The following is a 26,208-nucleotide window of genomic DNA, read 5'->3' as shown; positions in this document are numbered from 1 at the left end:
GGAGGGGGAAAGCAGAGGTTTCGAGTTTTGTTTTTGCACGTTGAGGCCTTGGAATCTGAACTGGCTAACCTTTCCCAGCAGCTGCTGCTGTTTGAACAATCTGCTCTGATCCAAGCGTCACACAGTCCAGAGAAAACAGTCCGTCTGTTCGACGCTCGTTTGGCCACAAGGGGGCCGACGGGACGTTCTGTCCTTCTTTCTGTCTCTCATACAAAGCTTTTCAATTAACTCAATTTTATTGTTTCTGTTGTTTTGTTTTGGTCATTTTTCTATCATTTAATCATTCTGTCATACTGTCTATTGTTTTTAATATCTTTCTGTTAATTTCTGTTGTTCTAAATTCACTATCATGCTTTTTATAGTTCTGTTGTTGTTGTTGTTGTTGTTTTTCTCATCATTCCACCATTATTTATTCTTTCTGTTATTGTATCTGTCTGTCATTTCATCTATCATTCAGTGTTTTCTATAGTTTCAGTTATTCTGTATATTCAATCTGTCATTTTTCAATCATCCCGTCTGTTGTTCTTTTTGTCAGTAAATATTTCCATCATGTCATTCTGTCTGTGGTTATCTATTTCTCTGTCATTTCATTCTGTCATTCTCTAATTTTGTTGTTCTTTTTATCGTTCTTTCTATTGTTCTATTATTTTTTTCCTGTATTTCTGTCTATTGTTCTGTCTTTATTTATATATATATATATATATCTGTCATTCTATCTATTCTTTTTCCGATTCTGTCATTTTTGTGCATAATTCTGTCTGTCATTCTTTTTTGTTTGTTTTTGTCTATATTTCTGTCTATTGTTCTGTCTTCCTGTGTCATTCTATCATTCTGTTGTTGTTGTTTATAGTTCTGTCATTCTGTTTATACTTTTTTCCTCATATCTGTCATTCTGTTGTTCTGTCAACCCTTCTGTTATTTTTGTACATAATTCTGTCTGTCTTTTGTTGTTGTTCTGTTTGTTTGTCTATATTTCTGTCTTTCTGTAGTTGTAGTACGTCTATCATTCTCGTTTCACTCTTTGGTACCTCTGACCCTTTCTGAAAGCACAAGGTCATTTGTTATTTCTTCAGTTCAAACACAGAGTATGTAATCTGTCTCTGTCTCTCTCTCTAGGGTCTGGAGGGGAACGTCTATGACCATGTGAAGGATTATCTGATATCCTTTTGTCGGACCGAACTGGAAGCGTTTCAAGCCGTCCACAGCACCTTCCAGTTCCTGCTGGAGAAGTCCAGTCGAGTGAGTCTCTCTCTCTCCTTTCTTAGTTTCATCACTCTTTCAATTTCCCTCTTCATTCCCAGAAATAGATTCCCTCTGCCAGCGCCTCATTATCGGCTCCCCTATGAAGAAATCCCCTCACACACACACACACACACACACACACACATATCATTCCTCCACCGCACTGACAAACACATCTGTCTGAGCACTATTTCACTGCCCAAGGGGGCCTAATTTTACATACCACTATTGTGACGCGTGTGTGTGTGAGACAGAGAGAGAGAGTTACGCAAGGATCTTTCTTGCACAAGCTCTTAAAGGGAAAGTTCACGTAAAAATGAGCATTCTGTCATCATTTACTCATCCTTATGTCATTCCAAACCTGTACGACATTCTTTCTTCTGCAGAACATGAAAGCTATTTTGCAGAATGTTAACATTTATTATGTGCACAAAAAGCACTGAGATGTGTTTCAAAATATCTACTATCGTGTTCGAACTCCCTTTAAAGGAACATTTTTGCATGTCAGATACACTTGCGTCATCTTGATATGTTTGTTAATTTTTATTTTTATCTCCAGGTGATGCAGGACTTCAACCAGCAGCTGTTCCTGCAGGAGAACCCAGTGTTTCACAAAGCACAAGACTTCCAGTTCCAGCCCAGCGATAGCGATACGGTGAGTTTCACGCATGCATGTTTATGAACTGCACTGCAATCAAGGAGCCATGCACTACTGTTCAAAAGGTTTGGGATGCATTAAATAGATCAAAAGTGACTGTAAAGACAGTCATGTCATGTTACAGTTTCAACTTTCTATTCATCAAAGAATCCTGAAAAATACAATGTATCATAGTTTCCACAAAAAATATGAAGCAGCACAACTGTTTTCAACATTGATAATAATCAGAAATGTTTCTTGAGCAGCAAATCAGCATATTAGAATGATTTCTGAAGATCATGTGACACTGAAGACTGGAGTAATGATGCTGAAAATTCATCTTTAATCACAGAAATAAATTACATTTTGAGTTGTATTACAGTTGAAAATAAATATTTTAAATTCTAACAATATTTCCTGTTTTTACTGTATTTTAAAAGTAAAGAGACTTCATTAAAAAAATCTTACCAACCCTGAACCTTTGAACAGTTGTGTATGTTTACAAAAAAATGTGTTTTAGTCATATATTTATCGATTCTCTGTCGTCCCAAATTTCATTTTATTTAGTTTAAACCATGTTATGGCAGGGAATCTACCTCCAGTTTTCACATAAACATCATCTTTTTTTTTTTTTGGTTGGTTTGTTGGTTTCATTATTTAGCGTATCAGCGCTCTCTCTTCTTGTCTTGGTCTTCTCTCTGTTGTTCTCCCTATTTAAAGGTTTAAATTGTGTTCAAACGTTTCCGTTTTATTCAGCGTTAACAACGTCATCAACACTTAACCCACAACTGTGCAGAAAAAATGTCATCATCACCTTCTATTTTTAGCCTGACGCATCCGAGTCTCTGGGAACAGAATTTCTTGTTCCTGTGGTGATGAAGAAACGTCCCGCTGTTTAAACTCTCGTCGTCTCAGGCTTTAATCACCACTCGTTTTGTGAGCGTTCTCTCGTTATGCTTCAGTTCGGCTCAAGTGTGTTTGATATTTAGTTCGTGTTCTCATGCCATAGCGTTCCACTTTGTATCTGTCTGCGTTCTTCTATCCTGTTTGAAACTTTGATTTCACTTTAGTGTGCTAACAACTAACTTGATTACATTTTAACAGGCTGATTTAATACAGTGCCCAACGACATATACATAAACTTGGTAATAAAAAATTATCCTTCCGTCAGAGCAATTCAAGCTCGAAAGTACCGCTTAAATGAGAATCGTGTTTGTGTGAGTCCGTGATCAATCCAGACTGCTCAATTAAATCTACACCAGAACATCTGTTAATATGAAATTGAATTATTTTGACTTCTAAAGCCATTTTTTTAATGTAAAAAGTTCCGTTTTTAATGTAAGTTTAATGCTTGTTCACGGTTTACAGGTCTGTCATAATAATGTGTTAAGGCTATTTTGAAGGGCTTTTCTCAGTATTGTTTGTGAGTTGTTGTTTTTATTTATATATTTTGATAAATTAGCATATTTTATTAAATTATATTAATTAGCTGTAGAGTTTTCATAACTGTCACTAAAATTAATGATCTGATCGATGAATTGTTACTATACTATTTTTAACTATAATTTAAATATATTCAAATAAAGGTATTGGAATTGGCTTAGTAATGCGTTTTAGTGTGAATTTCATTTTAGTACCTTCATTATTATATTTTAATAAAATCATTATATAAAAAAATATAAAATAAAAGAATTAAAAAAATGTTTTCTTTGCTTTCACTCTAATAAATTCCTCCTTGTTTTAATCTGTTCTGTTTCACACAGTTTCTACAGTTTTATTGTTCTCATGTTATTGCATCCTTAAGATTTGTTGCTTTGTAAGTCATTTTGGATCGTGTCTGCTAAATGAAAAAAAGAAAATATGGCAGATTCTCTTTACTTTATTTTGTGTGAATCATAAAATACTTAACATGCTACTTTATATATTACTTAATGAAGTAGTGTTAATTAACTTAAATCAAATTTTCATCTTCCATCTTCAGATTCCTTCAGTGTTTTTGACTAACTGCTGGAATGGTCACAGTTTTGCTTTAAAATTGATTAGTTGACTAAATAAGCTTAATCAATTAAATTATTAAAAGCAATGAATCAATCAGAATTGAATCACTATCAAACACTCCACAACGCTCTTTATCTTTCTCTCTCTTCCTTCCATCTTCCTGTAGTTCAGTGTTGAATCCTGTGGTGTGATTGTCCTCTCTCACGGCTCTGGTAGTTAGTATGTATTGTGTTTGCTAGCGTTAACATCTCTGAACATCTTTCTGACTGCTTTGCTGTTTCTAACCCTGTTTTTCTGTCCTCTAACAGTCTGTTTCTAACCCTCTCTTAACCCCACCACGTGTGTGTGATGCGCGTGTGTGTGTGCGTGCGTGTGCGCGCGTGTGTGATGTGTGTGTTGTGTGTGTGCCCATCTTTCCTCCTCTCTGGCTCAGACTCTGAGCTCTGTGCAGCAGTTGGTGGACATTGAGCCATCGGCGGTCAGTGTGATGAGAATGACTCTGGCGCAGGTATACACTGTATGTTGGACTTTATTTCCCATCATGCATCAGTCTCGTGCAGCCATCATCAACTTGTTGTTGTTGTTGTTCTTTGCATGCTGACATTAGCCTGTGCACTTGTGGAAATTTCGTCATGGAAATAATTATTATTTTTTGTTCATTTTAGACATGAAGTGTATAATGTTTGCACCGCTAGCAGCCCAATTGGTTCAGCCAATGGTTTGACTGTAGGGCAATACTTTCTGTTTGTCTGACCAATAGCAGATAGTTTGCCACCAGCAGTGCAGAATTTATATCATATAATATATAAGTAAATTTTATATATATATTAGGGGTGGCACGGTACATGTATTCGTCCCGAACCGTCACGGTACGGGCGTCTCGGTTTGGTGCATGAGGCCTTACGACGAATACAGGCATATAGAATACAGAATACAGACTGACAAGGGAGTATACTTTAAAGGCTTGCGCACTCAACTGTTTGCGAAATGGGGCTTTGTGCTCATGTATCCTACCTCTCTCATTCGGCACAAATCCAAATATTCCATAATATTTCCATATTTGCGATGTAACATATCTGAATGCTAAACTATTATTTATTATGTAAATGATAGGCTTTGTACTTCAGTCGCGTTCCAACGGTGACATAGAGGCGCGCGCGCTGATGTTTGGCTCACTGTATTTTATTTTGATAAAGTACCAACTGCGCTGTCAAGTCAGCAATGCTGGAACTGATGTGTTTTGTGTGTGTGTGTGTGTGCGCGCGTGCTCTCCGGCGCGATCACTTCAACTGTTCCCTTATACCAGCAGAATCAACTGTAAACACTTATTGTCTTATTAATAATCACTGTATAAAGGTCTGCTTTTATTTGTGTACACTCACAATGAAAACAAAACAGATTTTATATATATATAACATGCAATAATATTTAGTATTTTCACATCTAGATGGAAGAAATTGTAATTTGCACTACTGTCTGTTCAAAATAAATGAAAAGAAACTGTAGAAAGAAGTAGATTTTTTCCCCCCGTTGTACCGAAATCATATCGATCCGTGACCCCGAACCGAGGTACATACCGAACCGTGACATCTGTGTACCGTGCCACCTAATATATAATATATATATGTATGTATATATATATGTATGTATATGTGTGTATATATATATTTTTTATGTTTATATATATATATATATATATATGTATATATATATATATATATATATATATATATATATGTATATATATATATATATATATATATATATATATATATATATATATATATATATATATATATATATGTGTGTGTGTGTGTGTGTGTAAAGCAGCTTTACATAAATGCAGATATTAATATTATGTATTTGTTAATGATTATTAATAGTAATTTATATGTGTGTGTGTATATATATATATATATATATATATATATATATATAATTAAGTCATTAATAAATATTAATAGTTATTTATATTTAGTCAAATTAATTTTTATCATTTTATCAAAATTTAAATCATTTCTGTAAATCTGCTTTGTTAAATTTACGCACAGTTAATTAATCTATATATATATAAGTTAATATTAATAAATATTGCTAGAAATGTATCTTTAATTATGGTTGATTCGAGGTATACATCCCATTCAAATTACACACTTCATCTTTCGAATAAGAATGATCACTGATACTCGATTCTGATTGGTCAGTCATGCTTTTCTAAAGGGTATATTTGCTGTTTATATCGTTTACGTACTAGTAAAATATCGTTAGACTTCAGGAAGAAACAATTCTACATAAAAGTGGCTTTTACACTGTAACACTGAATTCTGCTTGTCGAATCCTCAGCTGTTGAAAGACCCTGACACATCTAATGCTCGCAGAGACAGTTGCTGGGATTGATCAACAGTGCAAACAAACACACACAATATTTTCCATTATACAAACATGCAGAAAGCGTCAAAGCCGTACGCATTCCATCACGCTCTCCCAGAAAGCATGTCTCAGAGTTTGAAGCAGAGACACATGGGATTGATTAGGCCTTCACAAGCGCCTCTGATCCAGATGGAGACCCTGCAGACTGTCATGTGTTTCCCAGCAGACTCGGGCAACCCAGCATGCCTCAAACACATACGCCGCATCTGCTTAAGGTCACACCGAAAGGAAAAACAGGAAGACAGAAAAAAGGAGAGCGATGTTTGGATGCATTTTTTTTTTCCTTTCGAGAAACGCTTGTCAGCCGAGACTAGTGTAGACATCAGATTGATGTGGCAATTTCGGGTGAAGACGCTTGTGTTAAAGTGCTCTGATTGAGTTTGTATTGATCAGTGCCGTCAGACTCAAATATTCACACACGCAAGGATGCAGAGTCAGCAATACTGCCACTCATATCACAGGATACTGTCATTTGCATGTGTTGTTCTTATAGAATTGGGCAGAATATGGTGGCAATTTTCTATTGGAAGATGAATATGAGACAGGTCAGATTAAAGGGCTTTTTGTTATTTAGAAAAATGCTCAGTAGTATTTTATTAAAATACACATACATTCCAATGTTTGTTTAGTCAACTTCAAGAGTAAAATGTGTATAGATGACAAGAAAACCACAAGTATTTTGATTTAATGTTTAATGTTTAATATACTGCAGTGTTTAAAGTTAACATGAATTTGGCATTGCAACCCATTTTATTTTTATAAAGTTGTGACATTTTTGTGAGTGAAATGCAATATTCAACCAAAGGAATATGTAGGGTGGGGTTTATTCATCAAGGCAATGAAAAATAAAAGAGATTGTTGAAGAAGTTTGGGGTTGTTCAAAATTTGTTAATATTTTTGAAAGAAGTCTCTTATGCTCACCAAGGCTGCATTTATTTGATTAAAAAATTTGAAATATTATTACAATTTAAAATCTGTTTTCAACTGTAATATATGTTAAAATGTAATTTATTGCTGTGATCAAATCTGAATTTTCAGCATCATTACTCCAGTCTTCAGTGTCACATGATCCTTTAGAAGTCATTCTAATATGCTGATTTGCTGCTCAAGAAACATCTCTGATTATCATCATCAATGCTGAAAACAGTTGTGCTGCTTCATTTTTATTTTTGGAAGCTCATACTTTTTTTTTTTTCTTTTTTTTTTTGGATTTTCTGATCAGAAGAAAGTTCAAAAGAACAGCATTTATTTGAAATATAAATCGTTTGTAACATTATAAATGTCTTTACTGTCACTTTTGATTATATTAATGCATCCTTAAGGAACAAAAGAGAGAGCAAAAACAAACTTTTGAACGCTAATGTACACTGATAAACTGATCAGCAAAGATTCCTGTTGATGTTTTTTCTCGCACTCCTAAGAGACTTGCCTAAATGCATATTGTTTTCAGGTGTTTAAGCTCAGAGATAAATGCATTGGAGAGATGGATAATTAGTGAATGACAGCTGGAATGATGCTGAGAAAGAGACAGACTTGAGATTTGAAAAGACTTTGTAACAACCTGAAATGAAATATGAGTTCATTAGATTTTCCTGTACATGCACGTTTCACAATGAGCCTCATCTCGCCTCCTAAAAAATGATGTATGTTGCATTGCATCCCTTATCATTAGACAGAAGAATCCAGCAATCCTCAGACCTGTCGTTTGATAACCGTCTTTTTCCACTAAACCTCTGCTAATCCAAGAAGTTTGGTTAATAGTGAGTTGATTAACGAATCCTCGTGTGCTTCAGGTCTGATATCAGAGATGTTGAAATGTTCTCAGCACTTTTCTGGGTCTGTGCTTTTGTGTTTTTAATTGTGAATGTAATGAGGCTGATCTCAGACCTGTGATTCCGGCAGGTGTGTGTTGCTGTGGTAACCAGTTCTCTCTGTGTGTGTGTGTGTGTGTCTCTCTCTCTCTCTCTCTCTCTCTCTCTCTCAGAGTCGACAGCTGGAATCGGAGACAGGAACCACCGAAGAACACAGTCTCAACAAAGAAGCGAGGAAATGGGCCACACGTGTGGCTCGCGAACACAAAAACATCATCCATTACAAACGGGTGAGAGGCGCTGGATGCCATACACACGCATTTACACTCCAAAACTACATCTACTACAAACTTCAGCAACACACACACTTAAACACTTAAAAATCTTCTGTAAGTATCGAGATGCAAATTAATCATTTTATAGTAATATAGAATAGTAATTTTATAGTAATTGATTACAAATTATGAGACGTCATTACAAATTATTTCACAATCATGTCCATGTCACATGAATCCACAAATATAAAAGACAAAAAAAAAATGAAATTAACCCTAAATCTGGAAATTTTACATTTGAAGATTTTTACCCCCAATTTATTTATTTTTGTCGTTTGCGTTATTCTCAGTGGTGATTGTTTGTTGCATGTTATTTATACAGTTTTTTTTATCTACAATAAAGCATGTTGCAGTATAGTATTATACAATATTATTTGTATTGCAATATTATTCTATTTTCATGACAATTCTGTGAGATCCAGCCCTAAATTCTGGATATTTTACTTTTGAGGATTTTTGCAAATTAATTTAATTACAGATGACTAAGACATAACCTGTTTCACAGGAGGTTTAATCTCAAAATCCATCCAGGTCACATAATTCCACAAAATTAAAAGAAATTAATCTTTTTTACTATTTTAGTGAACTTTATTATTTTATTTTATTTTATTTTATTTTATTTTATTTTATTTTATTTTATTTTATTTTATTTTATTTTATTTTATTTTATTTTATTTTATTTTATTTTATTTTATTTTATTTTATTTTATTTTATTTTATTTTATTTTATTTTATTTTATTTTATTTTAAAGTGAGTTCCAGCCCCAAATTCTTGCAGTACAATATTATACAAAATGTTTGTATTGCAATATTATTATATTTAAAAATCAAAATAAAAGTGGTAGAACAGATACTACCATGGTGTATACTTTCTTTAAAATGTACCAAATAATTTGGAAGAGAAATGTGCTTAGCAATCATGAAAAAGTCTATTAGTTTACTAAAATTGTAAAGTGTCTTCCTTTTCCTTTTGATTCTGAGGTAAAATATGACCTTGTCGTTTCTGAAAATGTTTTGTGAGATTGAGGGGAAAGTCTGGTCATGATTCAGGAATGTGAATCACTGCGTTAAACGTTATGCGTGTACTGTGCGATTTGTTAGATTAGCAGCAGGAAATGTGGTCTGATGCTGTTTTTTCTTAGGTTAGTTGCTTGATGAGCTAATTGAATTGAGCTGATTAACGGTAATTTGTTTTTATGGCAGGCTCTAGAGGAATGCGAGACACTCGGGACTCCGCCCACGGAACAGAGCCGGAATGAGCTGGAATTCCGAATAGAGGAGGCCAAGGAGAACATGCGCAAAGCAGAGGTGACGTAATGATGCTCATCATGTTATTCCGAGGAACACAAAAGGAGAAGTTTAGCAGGATGTTCACGCTGCTTTTTGCCCTACAGTAAAAGAGTGGACTGGAGATGAGTTATAGCTTTTATTTTTGTCTTTTCCTTGGATAATGCATCATATCGCTTCAGAAGGCTTGGAATATAGTGCGTAAGTCAAAAAAAAAAAACTGATGTAGAATCAATTTTTCACTCAGAAATTGATATTGAATGAAATTTATTGCATGCAATTTTAAAGTAGTGTTTTCTTGTAAATGCACTTCAACTACAAAAACTAATTTTTTACTATGTAGATTACCATTTTTGGAGCTTGATGGCATCAGTCTGTATTTACTTGCGCTGTAAACACGTGTATGTTTGCAAAGAATACTTTTATATAGTGCATTTATTTGAGGAGCATTTCATTTGTTTTTATGAGACCAAACAAGGCAGAAGTACTTAGTAATAATGTCCCAAATGTCTCTCTCTGTCTTTCTGTAATGCATGCATTTCCCTTTCCTCTCTATCGATCCGTTCAGAGACAGGCTGTCAGTCTCTTTGTCTGATCAATGTGTCTCCTCTAAGATGTCCTGCCGTGTCTTTCCACATGAATCCAGCAGTCGAGGCGCCCTCTGCTGGCCTTGCCTCTGACCTCTCTTATAGATTATATGTTAAAGGAACTGTTCATCCAAAAATGACAATTGTGTGGTAGTTGAATCACCCTCAGGTGGGTCCAAACCCATATGACTTCATTATTCCTTGAAGGTATTCTGTGAATAATTTGAATGGCTTTTCCATGCACTGTAGCCATACAATGATTAAGAGATGAATGAGCCATAAAAAATGCTATATTCTTTTATTTTATTTCAGCTGTATTTCCATTAATGCAAACATTTTTAATAGTTTTAGTGAACATTAACAACGCTGGACTATAATGGACAACTAGTTTGTCATAGGTAACTGCTTGAATGCTACAGTAAATGTTAGCTATATGAACAGGACAATCTATCTATTAATTTGCTTTTTTCTTGCGTTTTGTCATTTTTATTAGTTTTTTTATTATTATTTTGGTTTAGCTTAAATTAATTTTTGTTTCAGTCATTTTAGTACTTCAACTTATTTCTATCTATTTTTATTTTGAATTAGTTTGTATTTTTATCCTTTTTCATTGTAATTTTGGTTTAAGTTGTAAAATTTTGTACTTTATTTTTATTTGTTTGTATTTTAACTGTTGCGTTTTGGCTTTAATTTATTTTATTTCAGTCTTAGTAATTTAGTACTTCGACTTGAACTATTACAAATTTTCCTGTAAGAGCTGAAATATTATAAGTTTTCTGCAAGTTACGTTAATAATTTTTTTTAATGAAAAATTAGAAATGCTGCCTTGGTAACTAATTGAAATAAATAAATTTAAGTTAACAATAATTTAATGGCCAAGAGCAATAAATGAACCATTAAAGTGTGCTATGTTCTGAATCTTCGTACGTCCTGCAATAGCTTGAAAATTAATGTTTTAATCCATGGAAATAATGCTCTCCAGCGTTGCTCTCAGGTTTTGTGCATGCATGCATTCAAGCTTGCCATTTTATCTGGTTTGTCATGTTCTTGCATGTCTTGTAACTGATAAAATCCCACCAAATTTGAATATGCATAAGTGCAAATTCCTCTTTAGAAAGTCATATGGGTTTGGAACAATACGAGAGTGAGCAAATGATGACAGAATTGACATTTTTGACATTTAAGTAATTACAGAGAATGGACTAAATATGTATATAAAACACCATCTTTGTTTTTCCTTTTGAACTCAGAATGCTTGAAGCCAAACTATTTCTCCATTAGTTCTTACAGATCATTAAATATTTAATAACCCCATTAAGAACTAATGGACAACCAGCAACAACACAACAAACAGAATAAGGAATGAAACATAAAGTTGCATTTGGAAATGTTAAGCTGTTATTTGGCACCAGGCAGTGTGCCAGAGGAATCCGTGTTTACTCCTCAACAAATATTAAAAGTATAATTGGGTTTTAATTATTTCCTTAGAAATTTCTTGTCTCGTCAGAATTACACCGAAATGAAAGACTGAGGGAGTCCACACAGAAATGGCTTCTGAGAGCTGTTTGTTGTCTAAATTGAAAGTGATGAGTCTTCAGAAAGTTTGGCTGATAATGAGAAACGCTGAAGCTGGTGGACAGCTGTAGGATCCTCAGAGATCGGACGCCTCGCCCGTCTAATGAGCACAGCTACCCTAGACATTACTGAGCGCCAGTGACGGGACGGGACACTCGCGTTCCCAACAGTTTTATCTTCTTTGTTTTTCTCTGTCTGACGCTAATTTGTCTTTTAAAAGACTTCAGCTTTGTGCTCTCATTCAGCAGTAGAATCTACGGCTGTCAGGCCTGTTTTAAAGCTACATTCATTCATACACCGTTTGTTTTATAGTCAATCTGACACCCTTCAGTTTTCAGCACTCAATTTCATTGCAAAATTGTATTTTGAAAGTGAGTTTGGTAAACCTGGACTGAGCCAGTGTTATTTTAGTAATATTTTGATATTAATATAGTATTATTAGTATTTTGAATTATAGATTTTAATTTTAGTTTTAAGATTTGGGGTTTTGTCTTTTTTATGAATGTGGTGTTATATTTGTTTAGCTTAATCCCCCCTTAATCCCCCCTAAGTATTTCAACTTATTTAATTCAGTTCATTGCCAAGGCATGATTTCACATTTTTGTATGGACAACTTATTTGTTGCTTGAAAATTACAGTACAAGTAAGCTGTTTTCTTTGTTTCATTTATTTTAAATTAGCTTTTTTTTTTCTTTTTCTTTTTATTGTATTTGTACTTTTTTAGTCACTTATGTCAGTTCTGTTAGCTTTGGGGTTTTTAATGTCTATCTAGCTTTTGTTTATTTTTGTTTTAGTTTTCATTTGAATCATTTTAGTACTTCAACTTAATCTTATTTCAGTTAGTTTCCAACGCAATATTTTAATTTTCATTCTTGTAATATTATTTTATTTATTTTACTTCAGCTCTTTTTCAATTAACAAAAATATTTTGATAATTCTAATTTTGGTCGCTTGAATACTATATGTAAGCTTTTGTATGAACAAAATGTATTTATTTATTTCATCTTTTATTATGTACTTTTGGCATTTTTATTAGTTTTTCTTTTATATTTCTATTTAGCTTTAATTTATTTTTATTTTAGTAATTTTAGTACTTCAGCTTATTTCTATCTTGTCTACCTTTTATTATAAATTAGTTTGTTTCATTTTATTTTCAGTTTTCATTTTAATTTAATTTTTATTTTTATTAGTTTGTTTTGAAATATTTCTATTTAGTCATTTAGTAGTTTTAATTTAATTTTAATTAATATATTTTAATTTAGTAATTAAAAGAATATTTATTTTACTTCACTTTTAGTAATTGACTACTTCAAACATTTATTATTAAATATTCAGTATATTTATTTAAAGTATTTCAATGTATATTTCTATTTAGCTTAAATGTATTTTTATTTTTATTTTAGTTTGAGTAATTATATTACTTGCCAAGGCTACTACTTTCATTTTATTTCAGCTCTTTTTCAGTTGACGACAGATTTTTAGTAATTTTAGTTTTATTAGCATTAACCACACCAGACTGAACTGAACCACACTGGACAATTGGTTATTCATTCATAAGCAGTAAATGTATGAACAGGACTGTATTTCTTTGTGTTTTTCAGACGATAAAGCTGAAAGCAGAAGCGCGTCTGGACCTCCTGCGGCAGGTGGGAGTTTCTGTGGACACGTGGCTGAAGAGCGCCATGAACCAGGTGATGGAGGAGCTGGAGAACGAGCGCTGGGCGTCACTGCCCACCCTCACCACCCACGACCTCTCTCTGTCGGTGAGATCAAAGAGTTTACATGCAGATTCTCTCACTTTCAGTAGTCAGTTTCCATTTCAAATGATGCAGATGAGGTTGGATTTTGTTCTCATGCATTTGATAAAAGAGTCCTGCCAACCTCCCCGACCCGCTCCTTCCCGTTCCTGTCAGCGCCATTGTATTCAGACCAGCCTAAACAAGCAATTGCCACAGCAGAGAGAAATAATGTTGATCACAGCAGACAAACGCCACCTACATTCCCCTGAACTCAACAGATGCACTCACACAGACCCCAATCCCTCTGAGATGCTAGAAGATGTGACAGTGAGTTATGAGTTCTGGGTGGAGTAGTGCCATTTATGCCAAGTACACACTATAAGACTAAAGCACTTTTGACCGCTTACGCTTTCGTGTTTTTTTTACACACTTTCATAGTTATTCCCAAACATTTTTCTCACACACACTGGAACAGTAGAGTTGATCATTGTCAACAAATGAAATGGAGGAATATCTTGCAGCATTTTTTGCACAGAATGGCGGGAAAAAAGCACAGAAATATGAAGGAGACAGTTGTTGGTGAAATGCGGACAGCTGTTCTGTTTATTTATTTATTATAAAAGGTTTATGTTATGTATTTATTATATTTAAAATGTATTTGATTATTATTTTTATTGCATTTAAAAATGGTAATATTTATATATTTATAATAATTATATGTACAATATAATCTTTTTGTTTATATTATAAATATTTTAAATATATTTATACATTTTTATAACTTGTTTTTAATAAATACACATTTTGTTATATATTAATTATATTTATCATGTATTATATTAAAAAATTATAGATATTTTATCATTAGCACTTAACTAATCCACAACCATAAACAAAGGCACATACTACAATAGCTCCAAAATAATTAAAATAATATTATCTTATTCTCTCTTTTTCTGAATAAATGCAGCTGCTAAATTAATAAACAGTAAAAGTAGTCTCTCTCAATTTTTTCTTAAGCCTTTTTGCTCTCTTGATATTTCACTGGCTGTTACATGCCAATGTTTTTTAGCTAGTTGTCACTTTTTGCACATCTAAAGTCTGTTGTGATTTTTTTTTTTTTTTTTTTTTTTTTTAAATCTATGGTGTGCAAAATTTTGCTGACTAGAAGAGTGTCAGTGAAGAGCACGTGCTGCAAGTTGACTAATCGGGCGTGAAATTTGAGTATAAATTTATATACTCCATCAATAGTACTTGAGTAATGTGTGGGAAAAGTGCAGTACTGTGATTAAGCTCGAGTGTGAAGCACTGCACGAACATAGTGTGAAGCACAAGTGTAGCATGGAGTGTCAAGGTCATTGTAAACATTGAGTGATTTTAGGTAAGACAGCAGAAATATAAATAATGTATCCGAGTTTAGCCCACAGCACAGAGAGATTGACCTCCGTCTGTGGTTTAATATTCAGCTCACAGCGCCCTGCAGCACACAGACACAGACGGAGAGATTTACAGCAGAACATGAGAAAGCTAAAGACAAGAAGACACGACAGAAACTGATGTGAGTTTGGGAAAGCTGGAATAACTGAACCACGCTTTCGCTGCATGATCCCTGTCCCTCGGTTTATTTTCAGACGAGGATATTTTAGGATGTGAGGAGATGATAAAAGCATATATGAAATGAAAAGAAAAGTTATTATAGATGGTTTACACACATCTTTGTGGAAATTAGGCTTTAAACCTGTAATGCCTGACATATGCAATAATAGTTTTTTTTAATGCAAGTTTATTGAACCATTTATTGATACATTTCAACACGATTTTTGTTGCAATGGATAGAAAATCAAGTAAACCTAAGATGCCTCAGTCCAGTAATATTTAAATATTGCAAACATAAAAGCTATTCTTACACCGTGAAGAGCAAGCTCAAGGTGGACATATGTACAATTGCACCAAAAACCTCAAAGTGTTTTCTCACACTCCATCTAAGCTTTATTACCTCATCACAAGCTGTTTTATGTCAGCAGTGGGCGTGGCCTGTAGATCAGTCTCCGCCCACCACATCACAGGTTACAGATTACAATGACCTCGCCTGGTCCCATGATTCAGTTCTGTAGACCTTCACTGACTGACACGGGATCAGTTTTCATCCGTTATTGTACCCAGTTAAATCCGGTTACGTGAGATGCACATTGAACACCTGTGAAGGTGTGAGTGTCCATGTGTCCTTTGTTGATGATTTTATTCTTCTGTTTGCCACGTTTTGTCTCCTGGGAAAAATGGTCACCTGATCCTCTCTAGGCCAATGAGATTATCCTATAAGTGTGGGCGGATACTAAGTAGAGTCCACACACCTATGTTGAGCTGTTTGTTCCATGCCGTTGTATGTTAGCTCACAAAGAAAGCCAAAATTTTAAAGGTTACTGACCGATACTGAACCAATAAGTGAGCCGTGCCGTTTGTCAGTGTGCTGACACTCATTGTTGTGTCTCTGTAGACCACGGTGGATTTGGACAGAGAGGAAGGAGAAGAATTAGAAGAGAACATGGAGACGTACGACGACAGCAGCTCGAGTCCTTCAGGAACCCTGAGGAACTACCCGCTCACCTGCAAGGTGCTCTACTCATACAAGGTAAAAGACACTGACTCATTTCACTCGGGCTTAGGAGTTATCTAAAAAGTGTGGATTTTGTTAACTAAAACTATTAAAACTAATTTTGTTCATTGAAATAAAGATGAAATGAAATAAAATATAAATATTAGATGAAAAACTTCAACTGAACTAGTAATTTATAATAAATATTAATCATGTATTAATGTAATTTCATGTTCTAAATAAAAACTAAAAAATGTTTTTTATTAATAATAAATTATGCATAAAATTGTATTAAAAAGTAATACATATTAATTTGTTTAGAAAAATGTTTATAATGTATTAATTTTATTTTATTTAACATTTATTACAAACAAAAATGTTTTTATTATTATTATTGTTTATTATAAATTGTACATAATATTGATAAACTATAAATATTTGTCAAAGTACATTTATTTATTTATTTATTTATTTTAAAACACATTTAGCTGGGGCTTAGGAACAATCTGAAAAGTTTGCAAGCCAATTAACTAAAACTGAAACTATTACAAATTGTTTTCGTTTTCATTGAAATAAAGCTGAAATAAAATGGAATATGAATATTAGATGAGAAAAGTAAAACTCTTAAACTAGAATTGAAACTGTTACCTTGGCAACTAACTGAATTAAGTCAAAGTACTCAGTTGAAGTTAAAATAAGTTGAAGCACTAAAATTACTAAAACAAAAACCTGAAAATGAAGTTACAACTAAATGGAGATATTTAAATAAATGTATGGAAATGACAAAAACGCAAAAATTGAATTCAAATATTAATAAATACTGTAATACAGTATAGTAATATATAAATAAGACTAAAATATAATGTAATAAACTTCCTCAGCGTCTCTTCATTTGTTTTGTACATATGAAACCATCTGAAAATCAAAGTTTCATGAAATGTCAGTCACTTTGGCATTGTTTGATTTCTAACATAGATACTTTGCTCTCACAAACATGACCTTCTTGAGATAAGTCTCAAATGTCCCCCACGATTGTATTTGGAAACATTAGCTTAGCAATAACATTAAAGTCAAAATTTTCTCCTACTTGCCCAGCAGCTTGGCTTATGAAAATTAATTATGTCATGTGGCATTCATGTCATGTGTGCATTGTGTGCTTCCTATTTTTATTCGTCATTCTGCAGCCAAATAAAATAAGTGTTGAAGTCAGTGAAAATGGTTGCTACACCCCTGCATTTTACTGCATCGTTCTGTTGTTTGTAAAGGTTGTGTCTGGGGAAACTGCTAAAATGTCAACTGATTTGTGGAAAAATATTAACCTGGCATTGCTCAATAGTGTTTTACCTCTCTCTATCTCTCAGGCCTCTCAGCCCGATGAACTAACGATCGATGAGCACGAGATGTTGGAGGTTATAGAAGATGGAGACATGGAGGACTGGGTGAAGGTAAACCAATCAGACCTTTGCTTATTTCAGCAGTTCAACACAACCTGCTGAAGTTCATTTCAATTAGACAGTAATTCAATCTACAGATTGAAAAGATCTACAGAAGAAAAGGATTTTTGTGTGTCTTGTAATGAGATTTACACCGAATTCGTTATTCAAAAAAACTTTTTGAAGTGCAAATTCCATTTGGGCCCGTTTAAATCATTTTTTGTTAGTTTAGTAGTTTATTATTATTATAAATAATCTGAGAATTCATTAGCTCTGTTTAAAGTCGCAATTAAACAGAATAGCAACATCTTTTCACAATACAATCTATAGCATTCATTTAAAAATATGAGAATTCATTTTAATTTCTTGCAAGCTTTAACACATTTGACTATGTTTAGGTTCATCCCAGAGATTTTTCACTCCAAAATTAGTGCAGAAATTCCATTTGAATTCCAGTGTTATTATGGAATTATTATATTAATTATTAATTGGAATTATTATAATAATTATTATTATGGTCAGTATGAAAGTGTGATAATTTCCTCAAAACAATACAAGCGCTGCACAGCTGCTCAATTAGCTTCGAAATTCAATTTATCATCAATAATAGTACCAACGTATTTATAAGATTGCACGAACTCGATAGTCTGGCCTTTGATTTAAAGTAGCTTTTCTCATGCGAGTCTTCCTCCTAAAATCAATGAGCATATCTTCAGTCTTTGATATATTAAGCTGAAGGTAGGATTTCTCAGACCAGTGAACAAAGTCATCGACAACTGGGCCGTGGCTGATCTCAACCTCCTGAAGCAGACTAACAATAAACGAATCATCTGCATATTTTATGATGGTTCTATTATCATAGCTGCTCTGACACATATAAAGAATAAATACTAAAGGTGACAAGACACACCCTTGAGGAGACCCAGCAGAAGAGCTTTCCCGGTCAGACCCTCACTCTCTGTGTCCTATTTGTTAGAAAGTCAAGAATCCAACCTACCAGGTTATTACTTAACTCAAACTGTTCTAAAAGCCTTCTGGTTAAAATGTGGGGTTGAATTGTATTAAAAGCCGAAGAAAAGTCTATAAATAATGTGCCCCCTTCCCATCCAAATGTCTAAAAAGCTAGTTAAGCAATGTGACTGTAGCATCCTCCACTCCTCTATGAGGCCTATATGCAAATTGCATATTCTTCATTATTCAGAGCTTCATTAATAGTTGCATCTTTCCAGAGATGAGGTACATGTTGTGTCTGTAGTGACTTGTTATAAATATCATGAAATACAGGTCTTTTGCACATGATTTATGTAACCGGCCACAAATAATATCAGGTCCAGGGCTTTTGTTCATCTTTACTGAATTAAAAGCCTTTTCAACATCCTGAATATCAATGTTGAATATCCATAAGGTTAAGACTCATTTCCTGAATTTCTTTGCTAAAATCAAAATGATCAAAACAACAATAAAAAATTTAAAACATTTGCAAATTCAAAGTCAGAATTAAAACCATCCAACATGAGTGCTGCTGTTTGAATTATTAAGGCCTACTGTACTTTTCATACTCGCCCAGGCCGAACCAGAATTATTTGCAGCCATCTTGTCTTCCAATTTTATTTTATAATCTTGTTTAGCTTTCAAAATTAAAAAATTATCAATTGATTGTTATTTGTAATAATTTGATTGTTCTTTTAGCACTGTTTAACGTATTTATCATGTTTGGAACCATTACTGATATTTTTTTTCTCTCAAAATCAATGAAGAAAATTGGATTAAAGTCTGCAGATTGTGTTTGGCTTCTGCTGAATGTTGTCATGGTTGGTTCCAGGCGCGGAATAAGTCCGGTCTGGTGGGCTACGTTCCAGAGAAGTACCTGCAGTTCCCCACATCCAACAGTGTGCTGAGCATGCTCCAGTCCCTCGCTGCTCTGGATGCGCGCTCGCACTCCTCCAGCAACTCCACTGAGCCTGAGCTGGCATCAGGCAGCTTCAACGGAGACAGCAGCAGTGAGTCACACACACACACACACACACGCAGACGGGTGAATGCTGATGGTTTGTGTGGGTGATGATGTGATTCACAGTGCATCTAAATGGTCATTCTGACCTTTATTAATGAAAACGTGTCATGCTGCTACTGTGTTGTTGTTTTTGGACATAGTACTAGGTTTTGTTTTGTTTTTGTGACATGGTCTGGTTTCTCACAAAGAACTTGGAAATATCAGGGAATCAGCCTGGAAATAAATAAGGTCTAAAAGAAATGACTGGACATTTCTGAAAGAAACTATTTTATTCATCAAGGACGCATTAAATTGATCAAAAGTGACATAAAAGACATTTAAATTTCAAATAAATGCATGCTCTTTAACTTTCTGTTCATCAAAGAATCCTGATCCCGTTTTCACAAAAATATTGTGCAGCACAACTGTTTTTAACATTGCAGCAAATCAGCATATTAGAGTGATTTCTGAAGGATCATGTGACACTGAAGACTGGAGTAATGATGCTGAAAATTCAGATTTGAACGTAGAAATAAATTACATTTTAACATATATTCAAACAGAAAAGAGTTATTTTAAATTATAATAATATTTAGCTGTTTTTACTCTATTTTTGGTCAAATACATGCAGCCTTGGTGAGCAGAAGAGATTTATTTTAATGAAATCTTTCAGACCCCAAACTTTTAGCAGACAAAAAGCTCTTTTGAAAGTTGCATGCTGTGAAAATGACTTAATCTCAGACCTTTAAACAGTGCGTGCCGTTGTAAAGACTGTAAGTCTATCCCTCACAGCCGTATTGCATTCAGTATGCCGTCTAACCTGACCGAGGTCGAGGTGTATTACTAACCTCCTCCTTTTCTTCTTTGTCTCTCCCAGTGAGTTTTGTCAAGGCCATGTACGACTACGAGGGTCAGACGGATGACGAGCTGTCATTCCCTGAGGGAGCCATCATCCGCATCCTCAACAAGGACAACCAGGAGGACGACGGCTTCTGGGAGGGCGAGTTTAACGGTCGAGTGGGCGTCTTTCCGTCAGTGCTGGTGGAGGACCTGACCGCCTCAGAGAACGGAGACACTCACTGGGGAACCGACACACAGGTGAGACAAGCAGAGCTCAGTCTGACCAGTAAATCACCACACCGAGTCTCTGAGTGGGTTTGATGTCTGATGCCTGGTGTAGTTAATTACAGGCATGCCTGCTTCCTTCCTGTAATTAACGTCATCCGGCCACATCAAAGCGATTCTCATTATCTTGTTGGAGCTAATCATGTAAATACAGTCATAATAAAACTGTACTTTAATCATATAATTTGTTACTTGACTCTCTAAAATACTAATTCTAGTTTTTCATATAACGATGCTAAATTGTTGTTTGTTATGCCTAAAATAATAACAAACATGTTCTTTGAGAGTTGAATGTCTTAATATGATTCTGTTTTTTGTATAATTGAATAAAACACAGTAAACTACTGTTTAAACATTTGAGGTTGGTAGGATTTTTTCAATGTTTTTGGAAAGGCTGCATGTAATTGACCAAAAATAGAGTAAAAACAGCTAAATATTATTATAATTTAAAATAACTCGTTTCTGTTTGAATATATGTTAAAATGTAATTTATTTCTGTGTTCAAATCTGAATTTTCAGCATCTTTACTCCAGTCTTCAGGGTCACATGATCCTTCAGAAATCATTCTAATATGCTGATTTACTGCTCAAGAATCATTTCTGATTATTATCAATGTTGAAAACAGTTGTGCTGCTTTATATTTTTGTGGAAACCGTGATGCATTTTATTTCTCAGGACTTTGATGAATAGAAAGCGTAAAAGAACAGCATTTATTTGAAGTAGAAAACTTTTGTAACATCATAAATGTCTTTACTGGCACTTTTTGATCTATTTAATGCATCCTTTCTAAATAGAAAAATTAATTTCATTTACTGACCCCAAACTTTTGAACGCTGGTGTATATGAACATTATTAAGACTTGGCAAGGATACGCTAGCTTGGCAAGCTAACATGCGTTGTCGTCCCCAGGTGTCCCCGTGCCAAAGGCTTCATTCATCACTTCCTCCTCTGCCGCTGTATGACCAGCCGCCCTGCAGTCCGTACACGAGCCCCGAGACCAGCAGCGCTCCCTCGCTGCCCCGCTCGCCGTCTGTCAACGGAGAACACAAACTGCCCATCCCGCAGAAAGCCGCCGTTCATAGTAAGACTCTAGTCACAGATACTGTGTCATGTGTTCCTCTGTGTATTTGAGTCTGTCAGTGTTTTCATTCGAGAATGTTTTTTTTCATTTGGTTTAGATCACAATTCCAGCTTGAGTCCAGAGAGCCCAGGCTTCTCTCAGCCGCTGAGACTCACTCCGGACGGATCCGGCCCCGGAAAACTCAGACCTGTATGTCAACAACACAGCTCTAAGGATTTGCTTAGTCTCAAATCTGTTTTTTATGCTTTTATGAACATTGTGCATTTTAAAGTGGTTATGTGTGTAAGATTTTGCAGTTTAAACTAAGATGCTAATATAGATTTTATTAATATTTTGAATTCATTTTTATTTTTATATTGTCAGTTTCATTTTAATTTTAAAGTTTTAGTAAGTTTTGTTTTTTTTATAAATATGCCTATAGTTTTAGTCATTTTAATTTCATTTTTAGTTATTTTAGTAAATCAAGTTAAACTAAATGAAAATTAGAAATATTGCTCAGGCAACTAGCTAAAATAAAATACGTTGATGTTTTTTTTAATGTTTTATTTTATTTCAGTTAACATTTATTTTAAGTAACGAAAGTGCATTTTTATGGTTTCGTTTTAGTTATCTTTAATAACCCTGGCAGTTTCTTATATTTAAAAAAAAAAAAGAAAGAAAAAAAAATAGAAAAAACTCAGTAGACCGGAGAAACATATATTTTATAACTTATTTTTATAACGTTTTTTTTTATAATTTTCTGTATTTTTACAAATTTTTAAAATAGAGAGATTTATCTGTGTGAATCTCATGAAACCTGTCAATAATATATACAGACCAGATTTCATCCCCCAAAAAATAACAAAAATATTTTTAGAATTCAATATAATTGTTATATAATTTATTTATTTATTTTTTCGGGAGACCTACACATTTTCATCTTCTCTATTAAACTCTGTTATTTTTTTGTCCGTAGGTTCGGGCAGCACCTCCTCCTCCAAAGCAGCACGCGCGCAGACAGGTGGAGAAAACCGAAGAGGTGGAGATCACGCTGGTGTAGAGCGCCGCCCTAGTGGACTGAGAACAAACCCCATCTGACCTCTAACCCCTCCCACTCCTCACGGAAGGGGCGGGGCGTGTGTTAACTCGCCCTATGAGCATCCTTAGATCCCGAGGGGGCGGAGAACAGCATCTCAAAGGCATCCCTTTTCATAAAAACAAACACCTCTTTTGGCGTCACAGACTGTTTGGTGCCTTAAACCGCTTTCATGCCAAACTCTAATCCTTGTATTCGTAATTACGTTATCTTACAACGGGAATTTGTTTAAAACTTTGTTAATCCACTCGATGCCAGTTAATTTTTGCAAAATTTTGGGTTGATGTGTAAGTGTGTGTCTAAAAACGTAGAAAGGAATCAAGGGATAGCGAGAGTTTTTAAGAGGCTACACTTGCATATCCATCTCTTCGGCGGCTTTTGAAGAGCCAAACATGCAATACTAGGAAATGTGGGATGATACGGGAGTGAAAAAGGGGTCAGCCACGAATAGTCCTACCATTTACGTATTTCATATGTAATAGCACAGTACATTACTGTCGTCATAGGAATGTTATATTCACGTTAAACATCGCAGATCATAACGGAGAAAGGGAACTGTACATAAAAGGCTACAAGGAAAGAGAGCGGTAGAGGAGAACGAGGGTTAAAAAGAGAGGAAGGCTGGTTACTTCGCTCTTTTTTTCCTCATCGGTTTAGCTTCTTTCTGTCTTGTGTTGATCTGAGAAAAGTACTAACAACATAGCTATATCCTTTTCTTCAACTTTTCATTATGAAGACCAGTGTTTGTATGTATTACTAATATTTAGTCCTCAGAAACACGCGACCTAAAGACGCGTCTGTGAGCACGAGACGGCGAATATTCTGCTTCTGTTCGGGCGGAACGTAATCGATCAATATCCAAGTATCAGTTAAAGTGCTTTTCCAGCCTAACGCATTTCTCATTGTCATGTGTCGGCACTGTAGAGGACTGAACGGATGTGCTGTGTTTCTTTTATGGCAGTATTTAGGATGAATGTGATGGGAAAGATTCCCACCAACAAGCACAGAAAAGGTGGATCATCACGGAGATTTTTCTTTTTAATTATTGCTGACGAACGCAAACCTATTATCGTGTCCTAAGTGCATTTCCTCCCTTGAAGGGGCAGCTATGTTTGTTTGTTTTTTAAGAGTTACTTTTTTGAAGAGACATTTCATCTTAAATAAGCAATGGCTGTTATTTAGATTTATCATTTTTATTCATTTCCACAGTATTTTCATGCATATCTCGATCTTTTTTTCTGGAGTTTCAGTGCTTTGACCCCTTAATTGTATCGTATTTTTTTAACGTCCTTGTGTCCCAGCTGCCTCTTTTGGATGATGAAGCTGCCCAGCGCCGTGTTATTGATCTCGTGAGAGTGACTGATTGTAGTTTTCCCATAACGTTTGAAAGAGAACTGAGTTATTATGTTGATTCCATAATATAGACAGTGGAAAAGAATAAAAAATAAATAAATAAAAATCCATTTTGTGAAATGGTACCATAGTTCTGTTAAGCAAGAACAGGGTCATTACGAAAAGAACGTGTGCGAGACACGGGAGGGGAAAAAAAACACGTTGGTTTGGTAGCCTTTTTTTAATCCGAGCGGAAGATATTTGAGTATCTTCCCTTTGTTTCTATTTTCCTCTGTCACAACCTATTTTCTTGTTGATCTCGTTGAGATCTTTTGAATGTTATCAAACTTGTTTTGAAGTTTATGGTTAGAGGTTAAAGCCCATTGTGTCAAAAACTGTTCTCGCCTACGAAACGAACGCAAATTTTGATATTTTCATTTGCATTTTTTTAAATTGCGCTCCCAGTTTTCTCGGCCAGTTTCAACTCTTTGGAGCTTCTTCAATAGCATTAGCTGCATATTCTAGTTGTTTTTATTGCTAAGGTGATTTTATTTGCGTTTATTAAAATTTGAAGGTGATTCCGAGCTGCTAGACAAAAAAAAAACAGATGGAATAACAACAATTGACTGTTGCTGCAGTGACAATATCAGAGAACAGGTGAAAAATATTCTTTCTGCATATTATTAGCTGTAAAATTATTTGTATTTATTGTGTACAAATGTTAAATAAAAAATTGGGGAAAGTGATTCTCTTTGTTTGTTTGTTTTTTATGGATGTGTGTCAAATCAGTCAGTTATACATTGTATTTATTTCATGTTTAGTGTTTATTTTCATAGAAAAATTGATATTTTTAATGATGCCCCACATTTTAGTAAAACAGCTGCAAAAAATGCAAACCTATTTCATAGGTACACTGAACAAAATTATAAACGCAAAACTTTTTGCCCCCATTTTTCATGAGCTGAACTCAAAGATCTAAGACTTTTTCTATGTACACAAAAGGCCTATTTCTCTCAAATATTGTTCACAAATCTGTCTAAATCTGTGTTAGTGAGCACTTCTCCTTTGCCGAGGTACTCCATCCACCTCACAGGTGTGGCATATCAAGATTCTGATTAGACAGCATGATTATTGCACAGGTGTGCCTTAGGCTGGCCACAATAAAAGGCCACTCTAAAATGTGCAGTTTTATCACACAGCACAATGCCACAGATGTCGCAAATTTTGAGGGAGCGTGCAATTGGCATGCTGACTGCAGGAATGTCCACCAGAGCTGTTGCCCGTGAATTGAATGTTCATTTCTCTACCATACGCCATCTCCAAAGGCGTTTCAGAGAATTTGGCAGTACATCCAACCGGCCTCACAACCGCAGACCACGTGCAACCACACCAGCCCAGGACCTCCACATCCAGCATCTTCACCTCCAAGATCGCCTGAGACCAGCCACCCGGACAGCTGCTGCAACAATCGGTTTGCATAACCAAAGAATTTCTGCACAAACTGTCAGAAACCGTTACAGGGAAGCTCATCTGCATGCTCGTTGTCCTCATCGGGGTCTCGACCTGACTGCAGTTCGTCGTCGTAACCGACTTGAGTGGGCAAATGTTCATATTGCATGGCGTCTGGCACTTTGGAGAGGTGTTCTCTTCACGGATGAATCCCAGTTTTCACTGTACAGGGCAGATGGCAGCGTGTATGGCGTCAGGTGGGTGAGCGGTTTGCTGATGTCAGCATTGTGGATCGAGTGGCCCATGGTTGCGGTGGGGTTATGGTATGGGCAGGCGTATGTTATGGACAACGAACACAGGTGCATTTTATTGATGGCATTTTGAATGCACAGAGATACCGTGACGAGATCCTGAGGCCCATTGTTGTGCCATTCATCCACAGCATGATAATGCACGGCCCCATGTTGCAAGGATCTGTACACAATT

The 26,208-nt window shown here is 34.9% G+C and overlaps 1 protein-coding gene across 3 annotated transcripts in view; it reads left to right on the top strand.

Annotated features, from left to right (window-relative positions):
* LOC131524160 (F-BAR and double SH3 domains protein 2) overlaps positions 1–25,019 on the top strand; it is an 82,526-nt gene extending 57,507 nt beyond the window's left edge. The window contains exons 9-21 of one of the 3 annotated variants that reach the window (XM_058750957.1): positions 1,117–1,239; positions 1,802–1,897; positions 4,311–4,385; positions 8,292–8,408; positions 9,657–9,761; positions 13,504–13,665; positions 16,136–16,270; positions 17,596–17,679; positions 19,490–19,667; positions 20,538–20,758; positions 21,695–21,866; positions 21,964–22,055; positions 22,822–25,019. In XM_058750957.1, coding sequence (XP_058606940.1) covers positions 1,117–1,239; positions 1,802–1,897; positions 4,311–4,385; positions 8,292–8,408; positions 9,657–9,761; positions 13,504–13,665; positions 16,136–16,270; positions 17,596–17,679; positions 19,490–19,667; positions 20,538–20,758; positions 21,695–21,866; positions 21,964–22,055; positions 22,822–22,905 — 1,644 coding nt within the window. In that variant the 3' untranslated portion in view covers positions 22,906–25,019. Of the gene's footprint in view, positions 1–1,116; positions 1,240–1,801; positions 1,898–4,310; positions 4,395–8,291; positions 8,409–9,656; positions 9,762–13,503; positions 13,666–16,135; positions 16,271–17,595; positions 17,680–19,489; positions 19,668–20,537; positions 20,759–21,694; positions 21,867–21,963; positions 22,056–22,821 lie in introns of all 3 variants that reach the window. The other 2 variants (XM_058750955.1, XM_058750958.1) reach the window with 2 other exon arrangements.
* Positions 25,020–26,208: the final 1,189 nt, after the last annotated feature.

The sequence above is a fragment of the Onychostoma macrolepis genome, chromosome 18, assembly GCF_012432095.1.
Source record: "Onychostoma macrolepis isolate SWU-2019 chromosome 18, ASM1243209v1, whole genome shotgun sequence".
NCBI classification, from domain to species: domain Eukaryota; kingdom Metazoa; phylum Chordata; class Actinopteri; order Cypriniformes; family Cyprinidae; genus Onychostoma; species Onychostoma macrolepis.
This window is presented reverse-complemented; position numbering and strand designations above follow the sequence as displayed.